We start from the raw sequence: 24,320 nt of genomic DNA, 5'->3' as shown, positions 1-24,320 counted from the left end.
GAGAATTAAGAAACTGATCCGGATCGACAGAGATCAGTGAGATGTGACTGCTAAGCGCAGGAGAATACATTAGATCTAGGATATGCGTAATGGGCATCACTGGGGCCATTTGTGGATATTTGAATACAGTTTGTGGATTTGATGGTAAAATTAGATCAGTATTAATGCACCGATTTTGTTGGTTATACTGTACAGAGGGCATCCGTGTTCTTAGGATTGCAGCTGGGCTATTAAGGGGCAATGGGACATAACTGGCAAAAATTGTTAACAACTAGAGAATCTGAGCTTGGGATACTGTTGCTGCAATTTTTATGTACATTTTTTAAAACAATTTATTTTAGAGAGCACGTGAATGGGGGGAGGGACAAAGGGAAAGGGAGAGAAAGAATCTTCAGACTCCCCGCTAAGTGTGGAACCTGACTTGGGGCTTGTTCTTACAACCCTGACAAGATCATGACCAGAGCTAAAATCAAGAGTTGGCACTTAACCACCTGAACCACCCAGGCGCCCCAATTTTTTATGTACATTCAAAATTACTTCACACAAGAAAGAACAATGTAAAAGGAAATACTTTCCCAGACCATTCATTAGAATGATAGAAACGGATAGTACTGTTTTCCTGTAAGAAGCAATGAAAAAATTGTGGAGACTCTGTAAGCCTTACCTTGTACCAGTACAGTTACGCCAGTGTTTTATAGAGCTGATAAGAGATCCTACTGCCTCGTTCCAAGTGTGCCTTTTGAAAAACTGTGATCACCTTAATATATAGATTTTTACCAGGGTTTTTCTTGAGATATAATTGGGGCTTACAGAGTAAAAGGCTGGTTGTTACTATATCCAGTGGGGGGATTTGGCAAGTAATTCTTGGGCATCAATTCCAGTATCTCACTTCTTACCATGACAAAAAAGTTTTATTGTTCATGCTTAGAAAACATTCTATTATTAGATCTGTAATTCATGAGCAGTTTTAAGGACATAAAATACATCCTGGTTTTTTTTGGGGGGGATGCAACAAATTTACTAGTACAATTTTAAAATTCAAGCATAAAACTACCAAATATATGTTATTGCTATTGTAGTAAAAGAAAGATAATAAATATCTCTGTATATGTATTAGTAATAATATCACCAGTGGCCACAGGAGCTGAGAAGAGAGTGCAGGACTGGGGGTAATCCTCGGTAGGTAGGATCATAGAAGATAGAATATCAAATATATTTGTTGTTGGCCTGGAGAAATGAACAATTAGGGTCAGTCGTGTTTCTAAGGGTAGAATTAGAGTGCACAGTCACAGATGAGATAAAGGAGGTAGGATTAGGAAATGGCACGTCACCGTTGCAGCGCAGGGGAATGTAGGATGAAGAAGGACTTAGACATTGCTGTGAAAGCAGTACAGCCCACTTAAGTCTTGTGTGAGTAAACCGGTAACTAACGTCCTGGGATCTCATTGTGAGGGGCATCTCTGGTAGCGAAATGCACCAGAAAAGCAAAAGAAATACTAGTAGAAATTAAAAGGATAAAAATGGAGGAGATATGAATGGAAGAACAAGCAAAAGTAGGCCTGTTGAAAAATGGATCCAGAATAATCGTTATTGTGGGGGGAGGACATAGTATCAGTATATTGAACGTCCACCAACAGCCAGCATTTGCTGAGGGCTTATTACGTGCCTGGTACTGGTCTCAGTGCTTGACTTTGTTCCTCAGAACCACTCCATGAGCACAGACTTAACACATGAGGACACAGAGACATGAACAGTTAGGCAGCTTGTAAACCCGAGGTTCAAATACAGGCATACTGACTGTTGACAAAAAACCATGAGGAACTGTGGACTCTGAGAAACAAACAGGGTTTTGGAGGGTTTGGGGGTGGGAGGTTGGGTGAGCTGGTGGTGGGGATTATGGAGGGCACGTATTGCACGGAGCACTAGGTGTGGTGCATAAACAATGAATTATGGAACACTGAAAAGAAATTAAAAAAAATGTAAAAAACCACAAATCTACAGAGAGAATGCAAAATTCTGCCATAATTTCGTAGACTGAGTAGAAGAAAAGGCAGTTTCACTTGCTCCTTATGTTAAGCTCATCTACCTACAGTTATTCACTAAGGTGTGATGTAATTTACAGTATTAACTGCAGAGAATGACCTTATCACACCAATCCAAAAGAAACTACTACTATAATTAAAATGTGGGCAAAATAATGTAGGATTTTTTTTAAAAAACCATACAACTGAAATTACAGTTACTGATCAATTAATGAGGCGATAATTAAAGAGAAACTGGTCACCCTGGCTGATTGTAGACCAGTACCTAAAATTTGTCTTTGTAATTCATATCCTTTGAAATATATTTAATTACATTTATAACACATGCATATTTAATACAGTCTTTTGTGACAGATTAACAGATCTTCACCATCACTGTGTCTAATCCCTTTTGATGTTTTTGTCATTATTACGTTATCTATTTGGGAGAGAAATAAAAGACTGTTTCCAGGGCAATAGTGGTAAAGAAGAAACTTATGAAAATGGTTGTCTCCTTTTGTTTTCAGAAAACAAGCATCTCATTTCTCTCTGGAAGGGCAGTAGAGGTATCATGACTATATTTTGGAATAAGAAAATGTTTTAGTAAATAGGGGAGCAGGATAAAGAAAACCTACCCTTTCTGTGTCATTTTAAGATCTGTATTAAGGTTGTCCTGTAGTTTATATTAGAATGTTAGGAATCATTATTAAAGTTGAACAAGAATGTTTGAGTTATTTTTGTCATGTTTTACCTGAGAAATTAACGTCGAAGCCAGTAACTTAGCAAAGTTATTGGATGTAAATTTTAGGAAAGTTATGTGCTTCTTATTGTCAACATTTTAACTTCAGAACTTTTTTTTAAAGAAGTTTATTTGTGGGGCGCCTGGGTGGCTCAGTGGATTAAAGCCTCTGCCTTCGGCTCAGGTTATGATCCCAGGGTCCTGGGATCGAGCCCCGCATCAGGCTCTCTGCTCCAGGGGGAGCCTGCTTCTCTCTCTCTCTCTGCCTGCATCTCTGCCTACTTGTGATCTCTATCAAATAAATAAATAAAATCTTTAAAAAAAAAAAAGTTTATTTGTGTTTCACCTATCCAGCGGGAGTGTGTGTAGAGGTCAGTGAACTATAGTGATGGTGGATGGTGGTAATATCCCATGTATTTAACCGCATGGTCTACAGATTTCTTTGTTATTAGGGAGTGTTGGATAGACCTCATCGATTTGATACACAATTGAATAATATTTTTGTTAGCAGTAATTAAGAGATAAGAACCAAAAAGAACCAGTAAGCATCTTTATCTCCTGAATAGTCTTCTTTAAGGTACAAATAAGCTATGAGTTTCTGCTACAGACAAGCATTGTACCTTCGTATTTACAGGTGTTACTTTTGCTTTTGACATGTGGATTTCAGTGAAGTACTCAGAATTGCAAGATAATTGCTTCTGTTGCTTCTATAATTTATATGGTTCTTTAATTTCTTTATATGTGTAATAGGAGGAGAGGGTTGGGTTGGAGTATGTTTTTCTAGGATCCTTTCCAGCCTAATAGCCAAATCAGAAAACCGCAGATCTTTTTCCACGTTCTGTGCGGACTGATAATTTTTAAGGTAGGCTATGAAAGGGCAGACTAGTTATTCCTTTCTGGAAATTAGCTATAGCTTGATCAACAAATCCTTTTTATCCTTCATATTGTTTTCAGAAATAAAAGCAAAATATATGATCAAAGTCTTTTTTAAGTAGTGGAATGAACACCTTGATTTTTATCTTAGATCTAATTCTGCACAATATTAGTCTTAACATTTGATGACAAAAAAGAATTTGTGTATAACCAAAAAGAAGAATTGTATGGTGAATCAGAAACACTTTTTACAGGCTGTATCTTCCCAAATTTTTATTATTTTTGGAAAAGCTTTTTGGCAAATACTTTGTTTTGTAAGTTTTTACATTCCTACCTTTGAAAAAACTCAGCTAGCAGGTGCTTGCTGTAATAGAAGTTATAATATTTTAACTGTGTCATGAGGTACCTCTGAGGAAGTGCTTTTTTTGTTTTTTAATGGTAAAGGATGTAAGTAATCTCTCACAAACGTCAAATTAATTTTGGGTGTGTACTTTCTTTTTCCCTTATGATTACGTAGATAGGAAAATTGAATGTTCCAAACAACTCATGGAAAATATTCCACATCAACATTATTTGTACCATAAATACAGTTAAACGTTTTTAATGGAGTACAGAGTTACCAGTAGACTGTTAAATATGAGAAATGCTTTCTTGGAATAGGAAAGAAACCATGTTTTTGAAGTGGTGTTTTAAACATCATAAACATTCTTATGAATAACTTAACTGAAGTTATGCTCTTTAGGTGGGGGAAACTTGGCAGAAAATAGTGTGTATTAAGATGGATTGCGTGAATTCTATCTGCTGTAGCCTTGTGCTGCTTAATTTGAACTTAAAATATCCGTACTTTAAATAGAACGTAATCTTTAAATGATTATAGAATGCTGAGACATATGATGGTCTCCTACTGAAGATTGCAGCACTACACATCTTTTTTGGAGTTTATACTCTCCAGAAGCAGGCAGGACCTTTATTTGGTCATTCTCACACTGTTGTTTTTTCCCCGTTTACCTCTGATTTTTGTAAATGATTGGGTTTATATTCACCAGATACCGTTCTGCCTGTAGTGCGGAGAACCAAGTGGCGGTACCGAAAAATACATACAGAGGGCTAGTCTCTTGCGGTGGTCCAGGCGAGAGGCAGTAGCAGGTGCTACGCTGCGGGGTGAGGGTGGGGTGCTTGTGCTAAGGGTAGAGGGAAGAGGGGCCTTTGGAAAGCCTCCCTGGTTATCCACGCTCTTCCGCACAATCTCTCTACTCCTCTCTGCCCTTTCCACTGTGGCCTCTGTGTCTCTTGCTTTATCATCAACAAACTGCCCTGTGTTCTCAGACATTTTCTCTGAATGTTCTGCTGCTCACTTGCCTTCACAGAAACCTGGTGGTGGTTTTTTCCCATAACACATGCACCTCTGAGATGGGAAGTGAGTTGTGTCCCCTAGTACCATTCTAGACCATGTTCCCCTCCCTCTTGTTCTTTGAAGTTCATGCTATATCACTACCTCCCCTCCGTGGCAACCTCCAAGTTTCCTCCCCTGCATTTGAAGGCTAGCGATCAGTTTGTGGTCTCTCTGCCTCAGGACTACCATGAGGGCTTGTATTTTCTCTCCATCCATGGATCCCACTCCCATTTTTCCATTCTTTATCCAGCTTAGATATCCTGGCCAATAATTACAGTAATTCGCTTACACATACTCTTAACTTCCGTCATTCCCAAACTTAGAGGAACTCGGCGTCCCAGTTTCTTTATTCCTGCATTCCTGAGGTATTTCCTCAGGGCAAATACCTGAGCATTGCTGGACAAAACCACGTACAAAAGGCAGATTCATGTCATTATACGCGCACGAGGTCCCACTGTGGCTGAGTACCCGACCCTGGGAGGCAGTTCTGCTGCTTTTCTGATAAGCTCATCCCTCTCCCTTTTCTTCGTGATTGTTTCATGACCTCTGTATTCAAACTTTCCACTTTCCTTCCCCAGTTTATACTACTCCTGAGTATCCCGCTCTTCCCCACGACCCATGGTTGGGACCCAGTCACCGTAATTTTCATTTTTATTTTCTCTGATTTGTTCTCCAAACTGTAGCTAGACTCATCTTTCAAAAAGACACAGCTGACCATGGCACTCTCCATTTGGAATCCTTTAGAGCTTCTCGTCACTCCTCCTCTCCAACGTGCCATGCTCGCCTTTGTTTTCTGTGCTCTGCGCACTGGTTTCATACAAACTAAGCTCTTCTTGCCTCTGGGATTTTTATTTTTACACGAGATTCCCTCTGGGATATCCCCTCTGGACATTCCCACCTACCCACCACTACCGACCAGTTTCTCTACTCACTCTTCAGATCTTGGCTTAAATATCACCTCGTCCCAAAAGGTCTTCTTTCCTGCTGAGAAGTAAGCAGTAGTCAGAATTAGGAAGAAAGTATACAATTGCTGAAGATTTGTGACCTTTCAGAATACAGTTTTAGCAAATAGATTGTAGGAGGTTGTGGGAGAAGTTACTTGATAGGAAAATAGGCATAGAGCATTTGTTCTAGGGCCTGTTAGAGAAAAGAAGGAAAGGAGCAGTTTGGTGGTTGGAGGGCATAGTGGGTCAGGTGCCCATCTGTGAAAGTATAGGTGTTCAGTACGTGTGCGAGGCAGAGGGGAAATGCCTGGTGTGTGAGATATCAGCAAAGGAAAGAAGGTTCAGTGATGCCAAAAAATCAGAGGACTTATGTCTCGTGGCTTCAGTTTTGGTAAAGAAAAGACGACGTCGTCTGCCAAGAGTGTGGGTCAGAATTAATATGATAACTAATTTAACTTCGGTGCACTTGAGTCCTGGGTCTCTTTAAACTACAGGCACGAAATCTTTATGTCTGGGTTAGTGTTTCTAAACAGAGATGTTGTAACTTTGGTTTGTTAAATAGAGTTTTATAGTAATTTAAAATATTCTAGTGTTTTCATAGTGCTTAGAACATTTCCACAATATTGTCTGCCTTGAAAGGGATAAAATTTTATTTCTGTCATTTGTCATTTTACTCTTGGTCTATTTTTATTTTTAATCCCCACACTGAATTTGACTTAAATTGTTAGCTCTTATTGCTTGTCAAAGGAAAGATCTTAAAAATCTCCTTCCCCAAACAGAGGTGTTTGAGCAAAACAAAGTCCCTTTCTAATATTGGAACTTGCCATGTCAGAAATTAACGAAGTGTATCTTAAATAAAAGGCCTTCACAACCATAAAACCATAGAATTTTAGCCTAGAAACGATCTTCAGCGTTGCTGTTGTTCCAGTCCCTCATTTCTCGATAAACAAGAGTTGATGCAGAGGGATTGTCTAAAATACATTATCAGATTGGGTGTTGGAGATGAATTTGACAAATCTGTGACCAGAGAAATTGCAATGAGTATTGGTGTGTTAACCAAAATGAAGAAGGGAAGCTGTTATGTATCGTGTGCTTGTTAGTGAAAGGTATAAAGTAAATACTGACTTCGTGCTGCCATGAGAGAGAAGAATAGGCCCTTACACTTCTCCTCGCTTCTGTAGTTTTGAATACATATCATATAGATACAGAACGAAATTGTAAAAGTATGAATAGATTTGCAGTAAAAGGCAAGCCTGCCTTCTCTCCCTGTCCTGCAGTCCCTCTGTTCCTCATATATTTATCTAGAGGTACTCTATACATTTAAAAAACACAGGTTTGTTTTTTTTTCCCTTAACAAACGATAGCATACTCTGTATGATCTTCTGTAATTTCTTGGGTATGGTTTCATATCAGTATATAGAGAGATGCCTCCTTTTTAAAAAAGGGGTGCTAAGTTCTCTTATATGCTACAAGATATGTTGATATGATACATTTTAAGGACATGTTGGCTGGGTATAAAATTGGGGGGCAATGTTTTCCTTTTTAGTACTTAGGCCATATTGCCCTGTAGTTTTATGTATCAGTTTTGCCCTTGAGATATTAGGCTGACCTGAGGTTTTTTCCTTGCTTGTGCCTGCTTTCTTATTTTTCCCTAAATACCCACATAAAACTGTCTTTCTTCCTAAGGTTCCATAAACAACATCATTCCACAAATTCGAGGTTTTATTTATTTTCAAAAGTTTTATCCCATCATATCTTTGAACTTTCATTTATTCTTTTTTCTTTATAAGCCTTTTTGAAAAAGTCATTCGTATATTCTTTGGATCCATTTCTCCCTCCTCCATATCTGTTGTCTTCTCTATAAATTTTTATATTGCTAGTCTTGTCTGTTTTGTTTTATATGGTATCTCCACGTCCTTGTCTTTCTTTGTAGTCTCATTGATTCTATTTTTGGTTGCTTCTTAAGGTGGCTTTTATCTTTATAATGTTATTTTTCTCTCTTTTTTTTTTTTTTTCTGAGTTCTACCAGCTTGATTTTCATTTCCTTCTGTTGTTGTATGATCTCTTCTTTGAACCTTTGTTTTTCTTCTTTGAGCTCATTTTTTAAAAGAGGAGTCATATTTCCTATGGTTATCTTTGAGACTTTGCAGAATTATTTATCTGAACTCTTCCTGTGTTTCTCCGAGTAGTTCTTCTTGTGTTATAGTACTCTTAATTTACCTTTTTCTCTTGATAAAAATATGTTTTACAAATTGGATATGAAGATCCAGCATTGGTTACTTTCCGATCGTTATGTGCAGGAGGGTCGTTGGCTGTGTATAAGCATGGTCAGCCTGAGCTTTTCCTTGTTAGGCCTGTTAGTCTAATGCCCTTTCATCAAATCTGTTATTTCCATTGTCCTAGATTTCACTTTCCATTAGGTTCTGGCATAGAAAAGATAGGGTGGTGCTTTATGTCAGGTTCTCAGTGCTGTAATAGTGAAATGCCACTTCCACTCCACACCTGCTGCTTCACACCCCCCCCCCCCGCTGAAGAATTAGGTGTAGATAATACACATGGCATAGTAACAAGAATTCTTCAGGTCAGTCTGCTCCGATCTTTCCTAAGGTATTAAAATGTCCAAATTCCCTGCCTCTCCTAATAGCCTATCCTTACATCTGGATTTCACTCATCTCGTGAAAGCATCAATAGTATCATTGCATCTTCTGTCCTGAATTATGTTTCTTGGTGAAAGCTGTTTATGGCTTGAGGCCTGAGAAGACACATGATGGTTTACAGAATGTTCTCTTCTCACATTTAAAATTTGCAGATATGCTTCAGAGATAATGATTTGGAGCTCTGATAACTTCCTTGCTTCAGTTATATAGTGACGTCATGAAATTATGCTCATTACTTCCCAGGTGTGCAAGGAGATATGTCTGTCATGTAATCTTCCTCAGAAGCCTTCTGCCTTTAGTAAGGGGTGAGGGGAAGGAAACACTTTAGTTTTTTGGTTTTTGTTTTTTAAGAATTTTTAAAAAATATTTAATTAATTTATTTATTTGACAGAGAGAGCAAGAGAGCACAAGCAAGGGGAGCAGTAGAGGGAAAAGCAGATGTCCTGCAGGGCAGGGAGCCCAACGTGGGGCTCGATCCCAGGACCCGGGGATCATGACTTGAACCGAAGTCCGATGCTTAACTATCTGAGCCACCCAGGCACCCCAACACTTTGGTTTCAGAAGTGTCTTTCAGATACCATGGTGTTTCGGGTTTCTTTCCCTTACTCCAGCTACCCCCGTGGTGTGGAATTTGGGTGCAGGTAAAAGGGGCCTTTAGGTATATGGTTGGACTCACCTCATAACTGTAGAGGTGGGGAGGAGAACTCAGACCCTCAGTGTCTTTACAAGGCTGTAAGGACCTGGACCCATGACTGTCAGGTGCTCTTTCATCCCCTTTGTCATGGAAGAGGCCTTTGCCACCCATAGTCCTGCTTGCTGTTTGCCTATAGACATAGATCCCTCGTACTATGTTGTCTTTATCCTGACCCAGACTTTGTCATTTCACTAAGCTAGGTAAAAACTTCTGGACTCCTAACATGATGTGTTTGGGTCATCTATCCAGCTTCCTCCTCCATTCATGCTACCCTTTTGATCACACACCATGCCAGGAATGCCATGACACCAAGCCTACAGTCTCTCCTAGATGATGTTCCAGAAGTAGACCTTCAGCTTAGATATTTTTAGGGTACCTGATACCTTTCGGGATGTTTTCACATATCTCACATATCTCTCCCCATTTCTACTCCCCTACATGTTCCCAGGGGTCCACGTGAAAGGAAATGGGGAGGTCTCTGATCCCTGGTCTCTGATACTTTCATCTTCTTTCTGTGTCTTTCCTTCATGTAATCGATAGGACTTGAAGAGGACCACCCCCCCCCGCCATGTTTCTGTCCAGAAGGAAAGCTCCTTCTGTCTTTCTTCCCAAATTAACATTCACATCCACTCATCCAATAGCAGAGGATGCGGGGAGAGAAATTAATTTATCAGTAAGGGAAGATAAAGTTAGTTTAAAAATGCCATTTTCAGTTTGGGAAGAGGCAGACTTTCTTCCCTCTGTTTTTGTTTTTAAAATCATTTTATTTTATTTTATTAAAGATTTATGTATTTGAAAGAGAGCAAGCAGAAAGGAGGGGCTGAGGCAGAGGGAGAGGGAGAGATAGAGTCTTAAGCAGATTCACTGCTGAATGCAGAGCCCGCTGTGGGGCTTGATCTCAAGCCCCCGAGATCATGACCTAAGCCAAAATCAAGTCAGATGCTTAACTGACTGAACCACCCTGTTTTTGTTTTTAAAAGTCAGATTTATTGAGGTATAAATTAATAAAACATTTACTCTTTAATTTATGGTTTGAGTTTTGACAAATCGGTATAGTCCTGTAATCACCATCAGAAATAAGATTTAGAACATATCCATCACCCCATAGAGTTCCCTCATGCCCTTTCCTAGTCAAGCATATCCTCATACCCGAAGTCGCTAGGAACTGCCAACCTGATTTCTGCCTTTTCCAGAATGTTCTGTAGGTGGAATCATACTCATGTTCTATATGTCCTTTTGTGTGTCCACCTTCTTTCACTTAGCATAATGCTTTTGAGATGCTTATTGCTCATTTTTGTTGTGTGGATATACCATATTTGTCCATTATAATTGGTTCATTGGACTTTTGGTTTTTTTCCAGTTTGAGGTGAATGTAAACTTTCTGTGTGTATATATTCTGCTGTTGTAAACGAGCTTCCGTGAACATTCGTGAGCACTCTGGATTTTACATATGTCTTCTCTTCTCTGGGGTTTTCTAGAGCAGGTCTGCTATTTGGCATTCCTACCCACGATGTGTAAAGGTTTCAGTTGTTCCACGTGTTTGCTAGCTCTTAGTATTATCACTCCTTTTCATTTTAGCCATTCTGGGGGGGGGGTAGTGCTATTTCATTATAATTTTGTTTTTTCCTAATGACCAATCAGTGATGTGCTTGTCACCCATCTCTCTTCCTTGACGAAATGTCTGGTCAAATCTTTCGACCATTTTTAAAGAAATTCAGTTGGTTTTCTTATTGACTTATAAAGGAAATTTGTTTATAGATTTTAGATTCAAGGCCTTTACCAGATGCGTGTTTTGCAAATATTTTCTCCTACCCTGTGGTTCAACTTCCCATTTCTTAACAATGTCTTTCTAATTTGTAACTTTGAGGAAGCCTAATTTATCAATTTTTTTCTTGTAGGATTTGTATTTCTTATGTCCTAAGAAATCTTTGCATCTTCTAATTCATGAACATGATGTCTATATATATCTATCTGTTTTTTAGGTCTTTAATTTCTCATGAAATAGTGCTTCTGATTTTTTTAAAAAATGAAACCCCTCCTTATCTGTTTTCATCTGTCACTTGTTTTTTAACAGCTTTATTGAGACATAATTCACACACCCATACTATTTATTCATTTAAATTGTACAATTCAGTGGCATGCAGTAAGTTCCCGGAGCCGAGCAACCATCACCACAGTCACTTTTAGAACATTTTCATCGTACCAGGTAGAAAGCCTGCACGCCATAGCTGTCACCCTTCAATCCTTCCATGCATCCCCACAGCCCCCGCCCCAAGGCAACCACTTACCTGTTTTCTCTCGGTATGGATTTTTCTCTTCTGAGCATTTCATTATAAACGGAACTACGTAATGTGTGGTCTCCTGTGATTGGCTTTTTAGTCAGCATTTTTTCGAGCTTCAGCCACATAAGTAGCATGTACCAGCATTTCATTCTTTTTTATTACCAACTGATAGTCTGTTACATGGGTGTGTCGCATTTTATTTCCACGTTCATAAAAATTCTTTTCTTAGGCTGTAGTAAATTGGTTTCTCTTCTACAGGATTTGAGTGAATTCATTTGTTTTTCCTCAATTCCCCCTGATAAGCCCTAAAGATGACAATTACAGTTTCATTCTGTCACCCTTGTTGATTTAAAATTAGTATCAAATACAAATTTTAAGTGCTTATCAGTAAAAATCTTTCCATACAGCCTTTAAATTTCTTTTTTTTAAAAATAAAACTTTTATAATTCTAACCTTTTAAATTTAGAAGCTATGTCAAAGCAAATATTTTTCCCAGTTTTAAAAGGTATTTTTAGCACTTAATATTTGTAAAACTCTTATCTGTTGGGAGCTTTTTTGGGAAATCTTTCATTACATAAGGAGATACTTAATTTGCTAAATAGATAATTTTAAAATGTATATTTTGATGCTTCTCAGATCTTTATCATCTAGTGTTTTAATAGTAAATAATTTATGAGATAGTATGATTATCCGACCTTATTTTTAAAACTCATTTAAAGATGGTGGAACCATTAGGGATAGGAGAAGGGAGAAAATATTTAGGACCTACGTGCCAGGAATATCGGTAGACCTTTTATATGCTAACTTCTTTAATCTTACAGCAACCTTTGGATAGCTATTTTTACTCTATTTTAGTTTGGTAACTAAGGTTCAGAGAGGGTAAATGCTCCAGTTTAGTAAGCAGCTCTGAGTAAAACAGCAATGTTAGGTGAGACCCAAGCCATTCCTTCTTCCTACTTACTGAGCTGTGCCCTGTGGACACAGAGGCCACTGAACCCGGAAGCACAAGCGAGTGCATCACGTCTATCCCACTGGTATTTTGTGACGTGGCCAGCAGCACATCTTAGCTTCTAGACTGTATGACCGCACCATTGCCGGACATCTATGTATGCAAAGTCCATTAGATGCCGATGGGCACACTTGTTCTTCTAAACGGTAACATCTGTGTGCCTCTTAGTAAGTATTAAGAGAGAGTAAAGGAATCGTTAGGTATCATGTGTCTTGACTTTGCTGCTGCTTTATTTTGAACCTTGGGCAAACTCACATATCCCTTTGTTAGGTTTTTACCATAGAGTTAAAATGATACTGATATTTTCTCTCAGTTCTCATATGTAAGAGTTGGGGAATCAGTGAGTGAAAAGGAAGCAGTAACTAACAATACTTTTTATTTTAATGTAGCTTTGCTTTTTTTTTTCTTTCAGTTACTTTTATATTATTTATTTGGAAATTAGAAGTTTTCTCTTAGCAGTATCTGTTTTAAAAGATTATGGGGTTTTTTTTTTGGCATTGTCATAAATTGATGGAATTAGTCATTTGTGAGCGACAAAAATGTGACAGAACTTTTGCAAAGTTCAAATGGACTTTTAATATTCAACACCAAAGAATTTTGCCTAATTAAAGCTTCTGTTTAATGAAGATAACAGTGTATAGTCCTTCATTAAAATGAACACAGAAAAAGTTCTTTCTTGGTCCTTGGAGAGGATATTATATGCAAGCCCTGATGTGTGGGTTGCAAAATGTCACTGGAATTTATATGCATTACTTGTCTAATTGCAGTAAATGTAGCATGTCCAGATAGGTTTAGAGTTAGAAGGCTGTTTGTTACTTACTGGAAAGCGCTTGAAACCTCAGTACCCAGAGGCAGCTGTGCCCAGGTCCTTCCCCGCTCCCCAGAGATGGCTAAGGAGACTCCTGTTGGCCCCTGTCTTTCATGGCGGGAGCAGTAAACATGACAGGTTGTTTGGGAGCCATCTGTTTAGAATGGCTGCTGCTTTGTATGCGGCAGTGAACTTGAGATCAGTTTTCTGTCTTTCTTCCTGGTAACAGTCTTATTTGGTGTCACAACAGGTGGAAGTTGATGGGTCGAAACTAAATGTGACCGGCACGTGGAACCTGGCTTCACCCTTATTGTCTGTCAACGTCGATGGCACTCAGAGGACGATACAGGTAAACGTTCTGACGGTTTACTTCGAGGGGTCCTGCAAGTCCAGAATCCTTACCAGCAGCTGCCTTTAGGTTAATTCTGACAGTTACAGTAGGGGAGGCTGCATATTATGCATCTCCTACATTTATGATGGAAAACATTTTTTCTTTCTTTGGAGAATCTTGAGGCAAGTCTTCAGAGGAATCAATATTTTCTTTTTCCCGGCATCCGGGAAGGCTAGTGAATTAATACTTACTATATACTTTGTTGTAAATGAAGCACCCTGTGCGCTTTTCCAAAAATATTAGAAGATAGCCATTTTTGTTGCCATTGTGGGTTTTTAGTTATAAAATATGATTTGTTACCTTCCTTTTCATGTGATTGAGATCATATAGAGCTGGATCAGGAGAAATGTGAGCTGTGTATTGATTTGCCAGAACACATTGATGCCTTTTAAAAATTGAGTAATCTCAATTTATTAACCTTTATTTTCCCTCCAAAGTAAGATTTCTTGCATCGAGGAAATGACTTGAAATCCAGAATTGATTGAATGTTCTTTGTCATCAGTGACCTCCATTTTAAAGGAGCTATGAAAAGAGATTCTGCCAAAGTTTCTTCATCTGACCTCATAGTTGAATTTTAGAGTACCAGGGAAAACAAAACAAAACAAAGAACACTGTGTAACATGTGGTGATCACATGCAAATAAAAATCACACCCCCCCATAGGATTAAATAATGCTTATTCTTTCTGTTGTTTTTTTAACAAAAATATTTTTATGTTGTCCTAACTTGATTTTGCACAGGAAACTGATCTTTAGAACCTAGAGACATCAAGAGACTCACAGATAAAGACTTCTGTATGTCAGATTCTTATATATACCTCTATTAGAGAGGGAGGTATTCCAGAAACCTCCAGTAAATATTTGATGACTAAACTAATTTCTAAGCCAGGCTTAATTGGCATATTATCTTTATGGGTCTAAGAAATATGGAATTCTCAGTAACGAGCTATATATTTTGACTTTGGTTTTGTAACTTGGCCCAGTATATTTTTTCTCTCTCCATTTTCTTTCATATTCTAATGATGAGGTTGAACACTTTGAGACCCTTGGAAAAAATATCATTGCATAATTTCACATTATGTAGATGCATTTATTTTGTCTTCAAAAAACCTGGGTTTGTCATACTTGTTTATGTTCAGTTGAATGTGCTCTGCACTGAGCATGCTGTGGCCAGACATGCGTGTTCCGGTCAGGGGACACAGTATGATGATCTAGCAGTGAGCAGAGATCTGGGAAGTCCTGCTGTCCAAATTGGTGTATCATGATATTTTCAGTTTCCTTCTCAGTGACTGCAGGTAGGTAACTTGATGGCACTTTTATACGGAGAGTTAGTTCTGGCTATGTTAATACTGGATATGTACTTAGAATAATTCCCAGAAATATTTTCCCTGTCATTGGGAGAGTGTTCAATAAATCCCTTCTCATTCTTTCTAAGTTCTTTGCTTTTAAAAAAGGCGTTAATCTGAACTCAGTGACCCCCTCAAGGCAGGACCACCCCCCCCAACTCTTTGGAAAGGTCATTGCTTCCAGTTAAGTACTATTTCATTGGAAGGAAATAAACTCAGAAAGGTATAAATGGTATACTGGATAAAAACCAAACAAACTCATTTACCTTAAAAAAAAGAAAAAAGAAGGCGAGGAAACTTTCTGAGGAAAGTTCTTCCTTCCTAATGTTCACTTGCTATGAGCATTAGCATTTATTCACTTGTTAGGAACATTAGCTGACTTTTTTAATCTCCAAAACATAACGTGGTCCCCGTGAAATTAATAACATAATGGGAATAAATACTACACGGTACTTACTGCGTATCGGGAGCAGTTCTGAGCACAGTGCAATTATATTCATTTCCTCTTCACAGCAACTGTATGAAGTAGGTACTATTATTGGCACTTTCGTAAATGAGGCCCTTGAGGCTCAGAGAAGGTAAGTGACTTGCTCAAGGTCACATGGCTGGTAGCAGGTAGAGCTGGGATTTAGTTCTGAGCAGACATGCTCTGGGACTGAAGCTGTTAAGCGTCCAGCTCTGCCGAGGCAGTCTTAGTGGCTGTTCTGTGATTACCTTCCTAGGAGGAGGCTGAGCAGAAATTCGAACCTTGGCAGGGTGACCCCAGAGTATGTGCTTCTAACCACTGCGCTATATAGTACTTCTTGGTTTTCTCCATTAGAGTTCTTCAAATAATAATTTACCTTTCATTCATGGTTTAAACCAGTGATGCTCAAACTTTGGTGTGCTTCAGAATTACCCAGAAGGCTTGATAAAGTTCAGATGGCTGGACCCATCCCTGGAGTTTGCTCCAGTTCAGTTGGTCTGGGCTTGGTGTGCATTTCTAGTAAGTTCCCAGGTAAAGCGCCTGCTGCTGGGCCAGAGCAAGCCGTCTGAGAACCACGGCTTCCAGCCTTTGCAGTCGGAGAACAAGCTGGGTATCCTGAGCAAAAAAGTGAAGTGGGTAGGAGCCAAGTCATTTGAAGCCTTGCTGATGATGCAGCGTGGCCTCCGCTTTATCCTTGGCCGGTGGATCCGTGGACGAGTGTTCCCAGAGGAAGTGATGGTCTGGAGAGTGTCGGAGTTTCGGAAGAGCTCGGTTCAAGCTGCATTGTGGAGAGAGGATGGAAGGAAAGTGAGATTGAACGTGGGGAGAGAAGTTAGGGCCTGTTCCAGAAACAGGAGGGGAATCATCTTCTCTCCGAATGTCTTCCGTCCAGACAAGAGCGTTTGTGGTGAAGGGATTTGAAGAGACAGGAGAATGAATGGTGGCTTCACAGTGTTCTTTGTAGCTGTGTCTTCCGCTTGCCGTGAGCCCGGGCAGATCGTCAGTGTTTGTGCCCTGCTCCCTTTCCTCGGCGCTGACTTCCTGGGCTGAGTTGCCCAAGCCTTTCAGCTCAGTACCTGCAAACAAATAGCTGTGAAAATGCTACCGTGTGTTTCAAAGAAGAACTACGGGGTGGATATGACCACAAGTGTTTTTCAGGTGATTTTATAGTAATAATGACTGGGTTTTTTCCTCCTGGATTTTTGTGCTTACTTTTAAACTTTTCCTTACTAAATATTTTATGTACACAAATATGTATTAATTTGTATAAAAGCTAAAGAACACAACAAAAACCCGATTATTTACCATCCGGATTAAACAAGGAAACATTCCCAGTACTACTGCCTTTCCTCTGTGCTCTTTTTTAATTAAATCCTTCATCCTGCCCCCTAGAGGTAACTACCATCTCAATTTTTAAATTGCACTTTAAGTACATTTTAAATGCATCTCTCTCTTCGTCTTCTGTAGGAATGTTACATATACATACTGTAAACAGTATGTTGTTAGCTTTTGAGTTTACATCATTGGCACCGTACTCTCTCTCTGCTTCTATGAGTTGTTTATGTTTGTGAGGTTGGTCATTGGATGTATGTAGCTTTCTTTATTTCCATGCTATATGTTATTAAGTCATGTTAATATACCACAATTTATTCTTTCTCTCCTAGGTAGATGTTGTGTTACTTATTTTGTTTTCAGAACAAACACTGCTTCTATGAATGTTTCTCTCTGTGTTTCTTCTTGAAATAAGAGTTTCTTCAAGGAATATGCAAATAGAACAGCTGGTTGCAGGGACTGTATTCTTAATCCTGCCCAGTAATGCTGAAGGGTTTTTCCTCTGTGGCTGTACCAATATACGTGTCTACCAACAGTGCTGCTATCAAGAATATGAATAATAAGAAAACCTAATTGTACACTTACTGTGTCAGGCACTGAGTTTTCTATACAATTCATCTGTATCAAAGTATTTAATCCTCACACCAATCCAATGTACTAGTGTTATCCTGCATTTTGCAGTTGGGGAAACTGAGGCTTTAAAAATACTAAATTGCTCAACCAGAGCATTCTGCTAATAAATAGAAGAGCCAGGATTTGGACCTGGAACAATTTAACAATTTGGCTTCACATCCTAGGTAACTCTTGGTATCCCGACTACTTAAGTTTTTCCTGACTGGTGGGTTTAAGTGGTATCTCTTTGTAATTTAACATATATTGGTTAGTAATGACAATGAGCATTTAAAAAATATATTTATTGGCACTCCTGTTTTCTCTTCTGCAAACTGCTTGTTCATGGCTTTTGCCCTTTTTTTTTTTTTGGAGTATTTTTTTTTCTTATTGATTCATAAAAGTTCTTATTTTTGTGAATCCTGATCCTCTGTTAGTGGCTCATGTAGTAAATCTATGTTTAATATTTTAGGTACCACTATACTGTTTTCCACAGTGGCTGTACCATTTTATAGTCCTACCAGCATTGTGCAGGGATTCCAATTTCTGCACATATTCACCAATGCTTGTCCCCCTCCCCCCGGTGGTTTTGTTCTAGTATAACAATACTAATGGGTGTGAAGTGGTACCTTATTGTAGAACAAGATTCATTTAGATAGTTATTGAGAAAACATTCTGAGTACTTCCTAATAATTGGCCTTCCTTTATCTTTTTTTTTTTTTTTCTTTTTTCTTAACCAGGTAACCACTTTACTGCACAGATGGAACTTTTCTAGTGCAAGTAGAAGAAACTTTTTTTTTTTAAATTTATTTACAACTCTTCTTTCAAACCCATTTTCTCAGCTTATTCTTTCCTCACCTGCATAAAATCATAAACAGTTCTATCATATAGTTACTACAAGGGAGTTTGCAATCAGTTTTCTACTTGGGAGAAGGTGTGTTTATTTTTTTTTTTTTAATTTTTTATTTATTTGAGAGAGAGTGAGAGAGATAGAGTGCATAGAGGGAAAGGCAGAGGGAGAAAGAGACTCCCTGCAGAGCAGAGAGCCTGATGTGGGGCTCCATCCCAGGATCCTGAGATCATGACCTACCCAAAGGCAGATGCTTAATGGACTGAGCCACTCAGGCACTCCAGGAGGGAGTGTGTTTGAAAATCTAGTTCATTGTAATGTCAAAACTGATATAACCTCTCTTCCTGTCCTCAGTTCCTCCTCAAGACAGAAATTTTTTGGGAAAGATGAGAGTATTGTTGGTTTCTTCTCTCTTGCTTTATATCCTCTCTCACTTCTTACTTGCCATCTGGGTTCTCTCCAAAGTTGCAGTTTAGGGTAAGGAGGGGAGGAACATGGTAGGAAGAACTTGAATGACCTAGGCTAATGTAACCTGTCATTCATTATTCTGGGGGCATGGCAAACATCTAAAGTTGGCTGGTGTCTTCAAGGATGCTTTTTGTGGCTTTGGGAGAATTTCTCACCTGTTGAACCTTAAAGCCTGTTCTGTCTTTTCCAGTTGACTGTGTCCCCCTGATTCTCATCCTTCCAGATTTTCCTGTTGAGCAGAGTCTCTCATAATGACCCAGGCGGGGCCTCTTCTGCACAGTCCACATTGGGACACAAGAAATAATCATCAGTGCATGCCTCATCATACTCTTCTCTCTGTTTTGTCACCAAAACAATTTAGTCTTATGTACATGTCCCTCAAAATCCAGGCGATGCACGGAAAGCCAAGTGATTCTCTTAAAATGCCTTTCCCTTAAAAGTGTTCAACCTTGAGTTCTTAGCTTAACAATTCAGCCTCCACTGATTAATTTTTAATTTCTTTCATATTCTTTTGAGGTGGGAGATGGGCAGTTGTTGGTTTTGTAGTTCTTAGCATGTTCTACTAGGTAGCTAGTCCAGCTTCTTACTTAAGAAAATGTGAGTGCTTAGCACCTGTTTAGTTGTATTACTGAATCCCTGTGGCTACATGAAAAGTAGCAGTTAGCGTCTTTATCTGACTAGATGATAAAATAGTTGGGTAGAAAGCAAATCTTTGCTTTAGGAATTAGCTCCCTATTCATCCAATCAAATTCAGTCGTATCACATTATTTACTTTCCTGGTTTTCATTGGTAAACCTCACGAGCTTAATATTATCCATTTCTTTCTTTCTTTTTTAAGGTTATGTTTATTTATTTGCCAGAGAGGGAACACGAGCAGGGGAACAGGGAGAGGGAGAAACAGGCTTCTGCTGAGCAAACAGTCTGACGCAGGGCTTGATCCCAGGACACTGGGATCATGACCTGAGCCAAAGGCAGACGCTAAACGGCTGAGCCACCAAGATGCCCCTATCCATTAATTTCTTTAAAAAATAAACTCTAATTTGGCGTGTACCATCATTTGGATAATGAATGTCATAGATTACTAACTTCCTTTAAGTGATCAAAGTTTTCAGTTTCGATTAACCCTTCAGTTAGCACTGCCCTGCTGACCTCCTGGCATGTGGAAAGGCTCAGCCACCAAACGGATGAGCGGGTGAGTGCATGGATAGTCCTCTTGCATTTTGTAATTTCAGAAATAAATCTGCCTTGGGCCCCTGGGTGGCTTTGTCTGCTGAGCATCCGACTCTTGGTTTCAGCTCAGACAGTGACCCAGGGTTGTGGGCTCGAGCCCTGTATCGGGCTCCACTCAGCGTGGAGTCAGCTTCTGCTCCCCACCCCCCGCTATGTGCTCCCTCCCTTGCTCTCTCTCAAATAAATGAGTAAATAAAATCAACAAAACAAATCTGCCTCTTCTGTACTTTCCAAGATTTAGATTTTATTTCTCCAAGACTGCATTGATCTAGACTTTGTTCATATGACAGCCTTCTTAGCTGTTCATCAATTCTCTTTAATTCCCAACTTTCTGATAGTTGCAGAATCTGTTCTCTATTAGAGAACATGGCAGCTTGATCTCTCCGGCTATAGAACCACCATAGTTCTTGTGAGAGCGAAGACCGACTCCCAAAAGTATTGTGCAAACCAAGCACATTTCTTTCCAGTCAAGGAAATACCTTATTTTCCTACGCTGTTTAAGGCCAGTAGTACCCCCTGTTGATAGGTATAGAAAAAGGTTCAGTTCAGACTGTCCCTGATTTCCTCTCTCAGAGGTTTGTGCACCCATTGCTTGAGCTCTCTCTTCCCCAGCATCACTAATAACTCATGGTTCAGCTGAGTCTACTGCACAACCTCTTAACTTGTGGCTGCTTTAAGTCTTTTTCTTTTCTGACGTCTAGAAAGTCGTATTCATGGACAAAAATTCTAATCATTGTTAATAACTTTAAGTGTAGAGCTAGTGATACGTGTATCTGAAAGGAGGAGTACCCTGTATTTTGACATGAAGTGATTTATACTGAAGAATGAGCACATAAACATCAAAAACTCTTGAAGATACTTCTAGGTCCTTGAGAATTTTTATAAGCTTTTAATCTATTTATTTATATAATAATTAAACCAAGTTTTCCTCAGATAGTCAAGGAAAATAAAATGAGAGTATTTCATATTTCCTTTTTTTGTTGTTGTTGTTGGTTATATACCAGTATTTTTCTATTATTTCCATTGCAAATGGAGAGTCCATCAGTAATGATGTTTATAAAATAGATCTTAGGGGTATGATCTGAAAACCTACAATCATTTCTTATTTCTGTTGTGGGAAGGTATAATCTCATTTTCAAATTACCAGTTTAAAAAGTTACAGAACGGAGCGGCATTGTCCAATAGAAATCTAATGAACCATATATACGCAATTTTAAGTTTCTTAGTAGCCACCCTAAGAAAGTAAAAACAACTGAGATTAATTTCACTAATCCATGTTGTTTAACTCAGTATATTCAAAATGTTAGCATTTCAAGATGAAATAATACAAAAAATTATTAATGTGATACCAGAACAACACATATGCCTGGCGTGCATATATACCCATAACAGCTTAGAAGCAACAGAACTATGAATGTGAAATGCAGTCATACCAGAACTAGGAAATTGTGTGTAAAGAAAATTATATCCCACAGAGTCTATGTTTAAATTACTTAATATTTTTAAAAGATTTTATTTATTTATTTGAGAGAGGGAGCATGAGAGAGAGAGAGCATGAGTGGGGGAGGGTCAGAGGGAGAAGCAGACTCTCCGCCCAGCAGGGAGCCCAGTGCCGGACTCCACCCCCATCCCCAGACTCCGGGACCAGGACTTGAGCCAAAGACTGTCACTTAACCAACTGAGCCACCCAGGCGCCCTAAATTACTTAATATTAAATAAAATGGAAAATTTAATTTCTCAGTCGCAGTAGTCACATTCCAAGTCCTCAGTAGACACAGGTGGTTAGCGGTTCGCTTACAAAAGAAACCTGTCGTAAATAAGAGAGTGCTCCTAGAAGAAAAACATACTGGTTTTTTTGTGCTCCCCTATGTGTCAACCGCAGTTTTTGCTTTCATCATTTAAAATTAGGAGTAGATGAATTAAATTCATTTTTAAGCAGAAGATGAATTTATCCTCTAGTTGACGAACTTTTCACATTTTATTTTAGTCGTGTAACAGAACTTAGCACTACTTGGAATACGCCGGATGATTCCCCGCCTACAGCATATAATAAAGTGTTAGAACAAAAGATTTGCCATGTTTTGTAGGTGTAGAGCTCGCCGCATTGTCTCCACACACCCTAGCACCTCTGTAGCTCGGAACAGGCTGCTCAAATAGAATTTTATTTTATTTTATTTTATTTTATTTTATTTTATTTTAATTTCTGTGACTATACTTTGTTTCTATGCAGCATTCTTTTTGACCTTGAAAGAGGCTCTTCAGTTTTACTCTGAACAACTCAAATAGTTCTTCCATTTCTTACGGTGTAATTTGTCTGCTGGGATTTAATGTGTTGCTTCTTGCCAGCATTTTACATACTAGATTTTCATTTCGCGTGGTCACGTTGTTTGAACATTTGCAAGCAGAGCTGCCGCCTGCTATTGGCCTGTTTCTTTGTGTGGCATGATTTCTTCTATCCACCTGCTCACAGCAGGTTGTCTACAGGCCTGAAGAGTAGCTAAATACTTTTGAAAATATCTTGCGATCCTGCTAAGGTTTAACAGTCTCTGTATTTGTGTGATGTGAAGCTATTCATGATGTACCTTTGAAGGCTTTTCCTCTTTTTATTTCTCATATTCTTTCTTAACCATTTTCAAGAGAAGATAAATTTATGATAAATAACAGTGCAAAGCTGACTGCAGCACTGGTGCGTTCTACGATGAATAGGTTATTGATACTCAGCTAAGTGGAACTAATTTTCTATGTTAAAGCAGACACATTGGGAATAGTGTCACGGGAATGTCATGTTATTTACTGCAGAATGCCAGATTAAATGGATTATTTGTGCACTGATTGCGATGTTAAATAGATTACATAACATGATAACTTAAAATGCTCAGTGGGCCTGTGTGATATAGAATATTATATATAAGCACATGAATATGGTAGAGCTGTAGTTGTGTTTGCAGATTGAATAACTGTGATATGTTTGCAAATGCTTGTCTACCCAGAGTTTGAATAGATTTTTAAGTTTTTAATTTTTCTCTTTTTTTTTTTGAGGAAAATGAATTGCGTCTCGTACCTCTTGAGTAAGGGATGTTGAAAAGAAGCTATTTTCTTATTTTTAAAGTTTTTTAGATGAAAGCAACGCTCACATCCTCTGGGAAGATACTTTTGTTATAATCCTTATAAATGTGCATAGATGCTAACGTAAATATTTTAATAATATTTTAATTAGAAAATTAAATAAGTGGCTTATGTGTTTGCTTATACTTTGCCAGTATCAAAAAAAAAAAGTGGCTCTGGAAGCGATCTTCTGTTTTTAGTCCCAAAATAAATGTTTTCCGTGTTTTTCAGCTGTTTCTCCCCATCCCCTTAGAAGTAATTAGCTGTTATTTTGTACTATGTGCATATGATTACTCTAGAGTTATCAAATGTAATATGAAACCATCTATTTAGGACGTATAGGATATATAAATATATAACTTTGTAAGTGGAGGTTGGTATTTTTTTCCAAAGAAGTAGGAAATGAGAGAGTAATTATTAACCATCTCCTTTTCACATTCCTGAAAACATCAATTACAGTTACACATCTTAGAAACAAGCCCACCAGGAGAACAGAAATAACTCCTTTCACTATGCTTCGAAAAATTTAATCACAATTTAACAGCTGGGATGTATTTACAACTATAATTTAAAATATTAATTTCGACACCTCTACCTGCTTTTTGTAATGGAGTCCCAGAAGCTAAGCAGTTTTCTTGTCTCTAGTGGCACTGGTTTTATGATTTGGAGCTGCTTTTAAAAATTTACTATAATGGGAAAATGTCATTCTGCGTCTCCCCTTGCTCCTCCCCCCATGTATTTTTTTTCTCCTCTACTATCTGTTTACTAGAAAATGATATTTTAGTAGCTGCCAGAAGGAGAGAATTTTGAATAGTATAAACACCGATTGTGTAAATGTGGAAAAGAATGCAAGCAGCTGCCGCGGAGAGCGATAAGACAAATCCCGTAGTAATTGGCCTTTACCGCACGTTATCGTGCCGGATATCAGCGAGGGGAAAAAGAAAACTATTACTATTTCTTCCTCTTACTGTTCAGTGAGATTACTTTTTAAAGGTGAAATTGCCTCTGATTTCATTATCCCAGAAAGATATTTTTGGAGAATTATTTTGTGAATGTTTTGCTTTTTTTGAGTGAACGGCCTTTGCTAATTTTCTATGAATTTGAT

The 24,320-nt window shown here is 38.5% G+C and overlaps 1 protein-coding gene across 4 annotated transcripts in view; it reads left to right on the top strand.

Moving 5' to 3' along the window:
- Positions 1-24,320, top strand: part of PCCA (propionyl-CoA carboxylase subunit alpha) — a 397,106-nt gene that overhangs the window by 289,332 nt on the left and 83,454 nt on the right. For all 4 annotated transcript variants that reach the window (XM_032881100.1, XM_032881099.1, XM_032881101.1 and 1 more), the window contains one exon: positions 13,671-13,769. In XM_032881100.1, coding sequence (XP_032736991.1) covers positions 13,671-13,769 — 99 coding nt within the window. The remainder of the gene's footprint in view (positions 1-13,670; positions 13,770-24,320) is intronic.

Source organism: Lontra canadensis, unplaced genomic scaffold (assembly GCF_010015895.1).
Source record: "Lontra canadensis isolate GAN:19392208 unplaced genomic scaffold, GSC_riverotter_1.0 scaffold73, whole genome shotgun sequence".
NCBI classification, from domain to species: domain Eukaryota; kingdom Metazoa; phylum Chordata; class Mammalia; order Carnivora; family Mustelidae; genus Lontra; species Lontra canadensis.
This window is presented reverse-complemented; position numbering and strand designations above follow the sequence as displayed.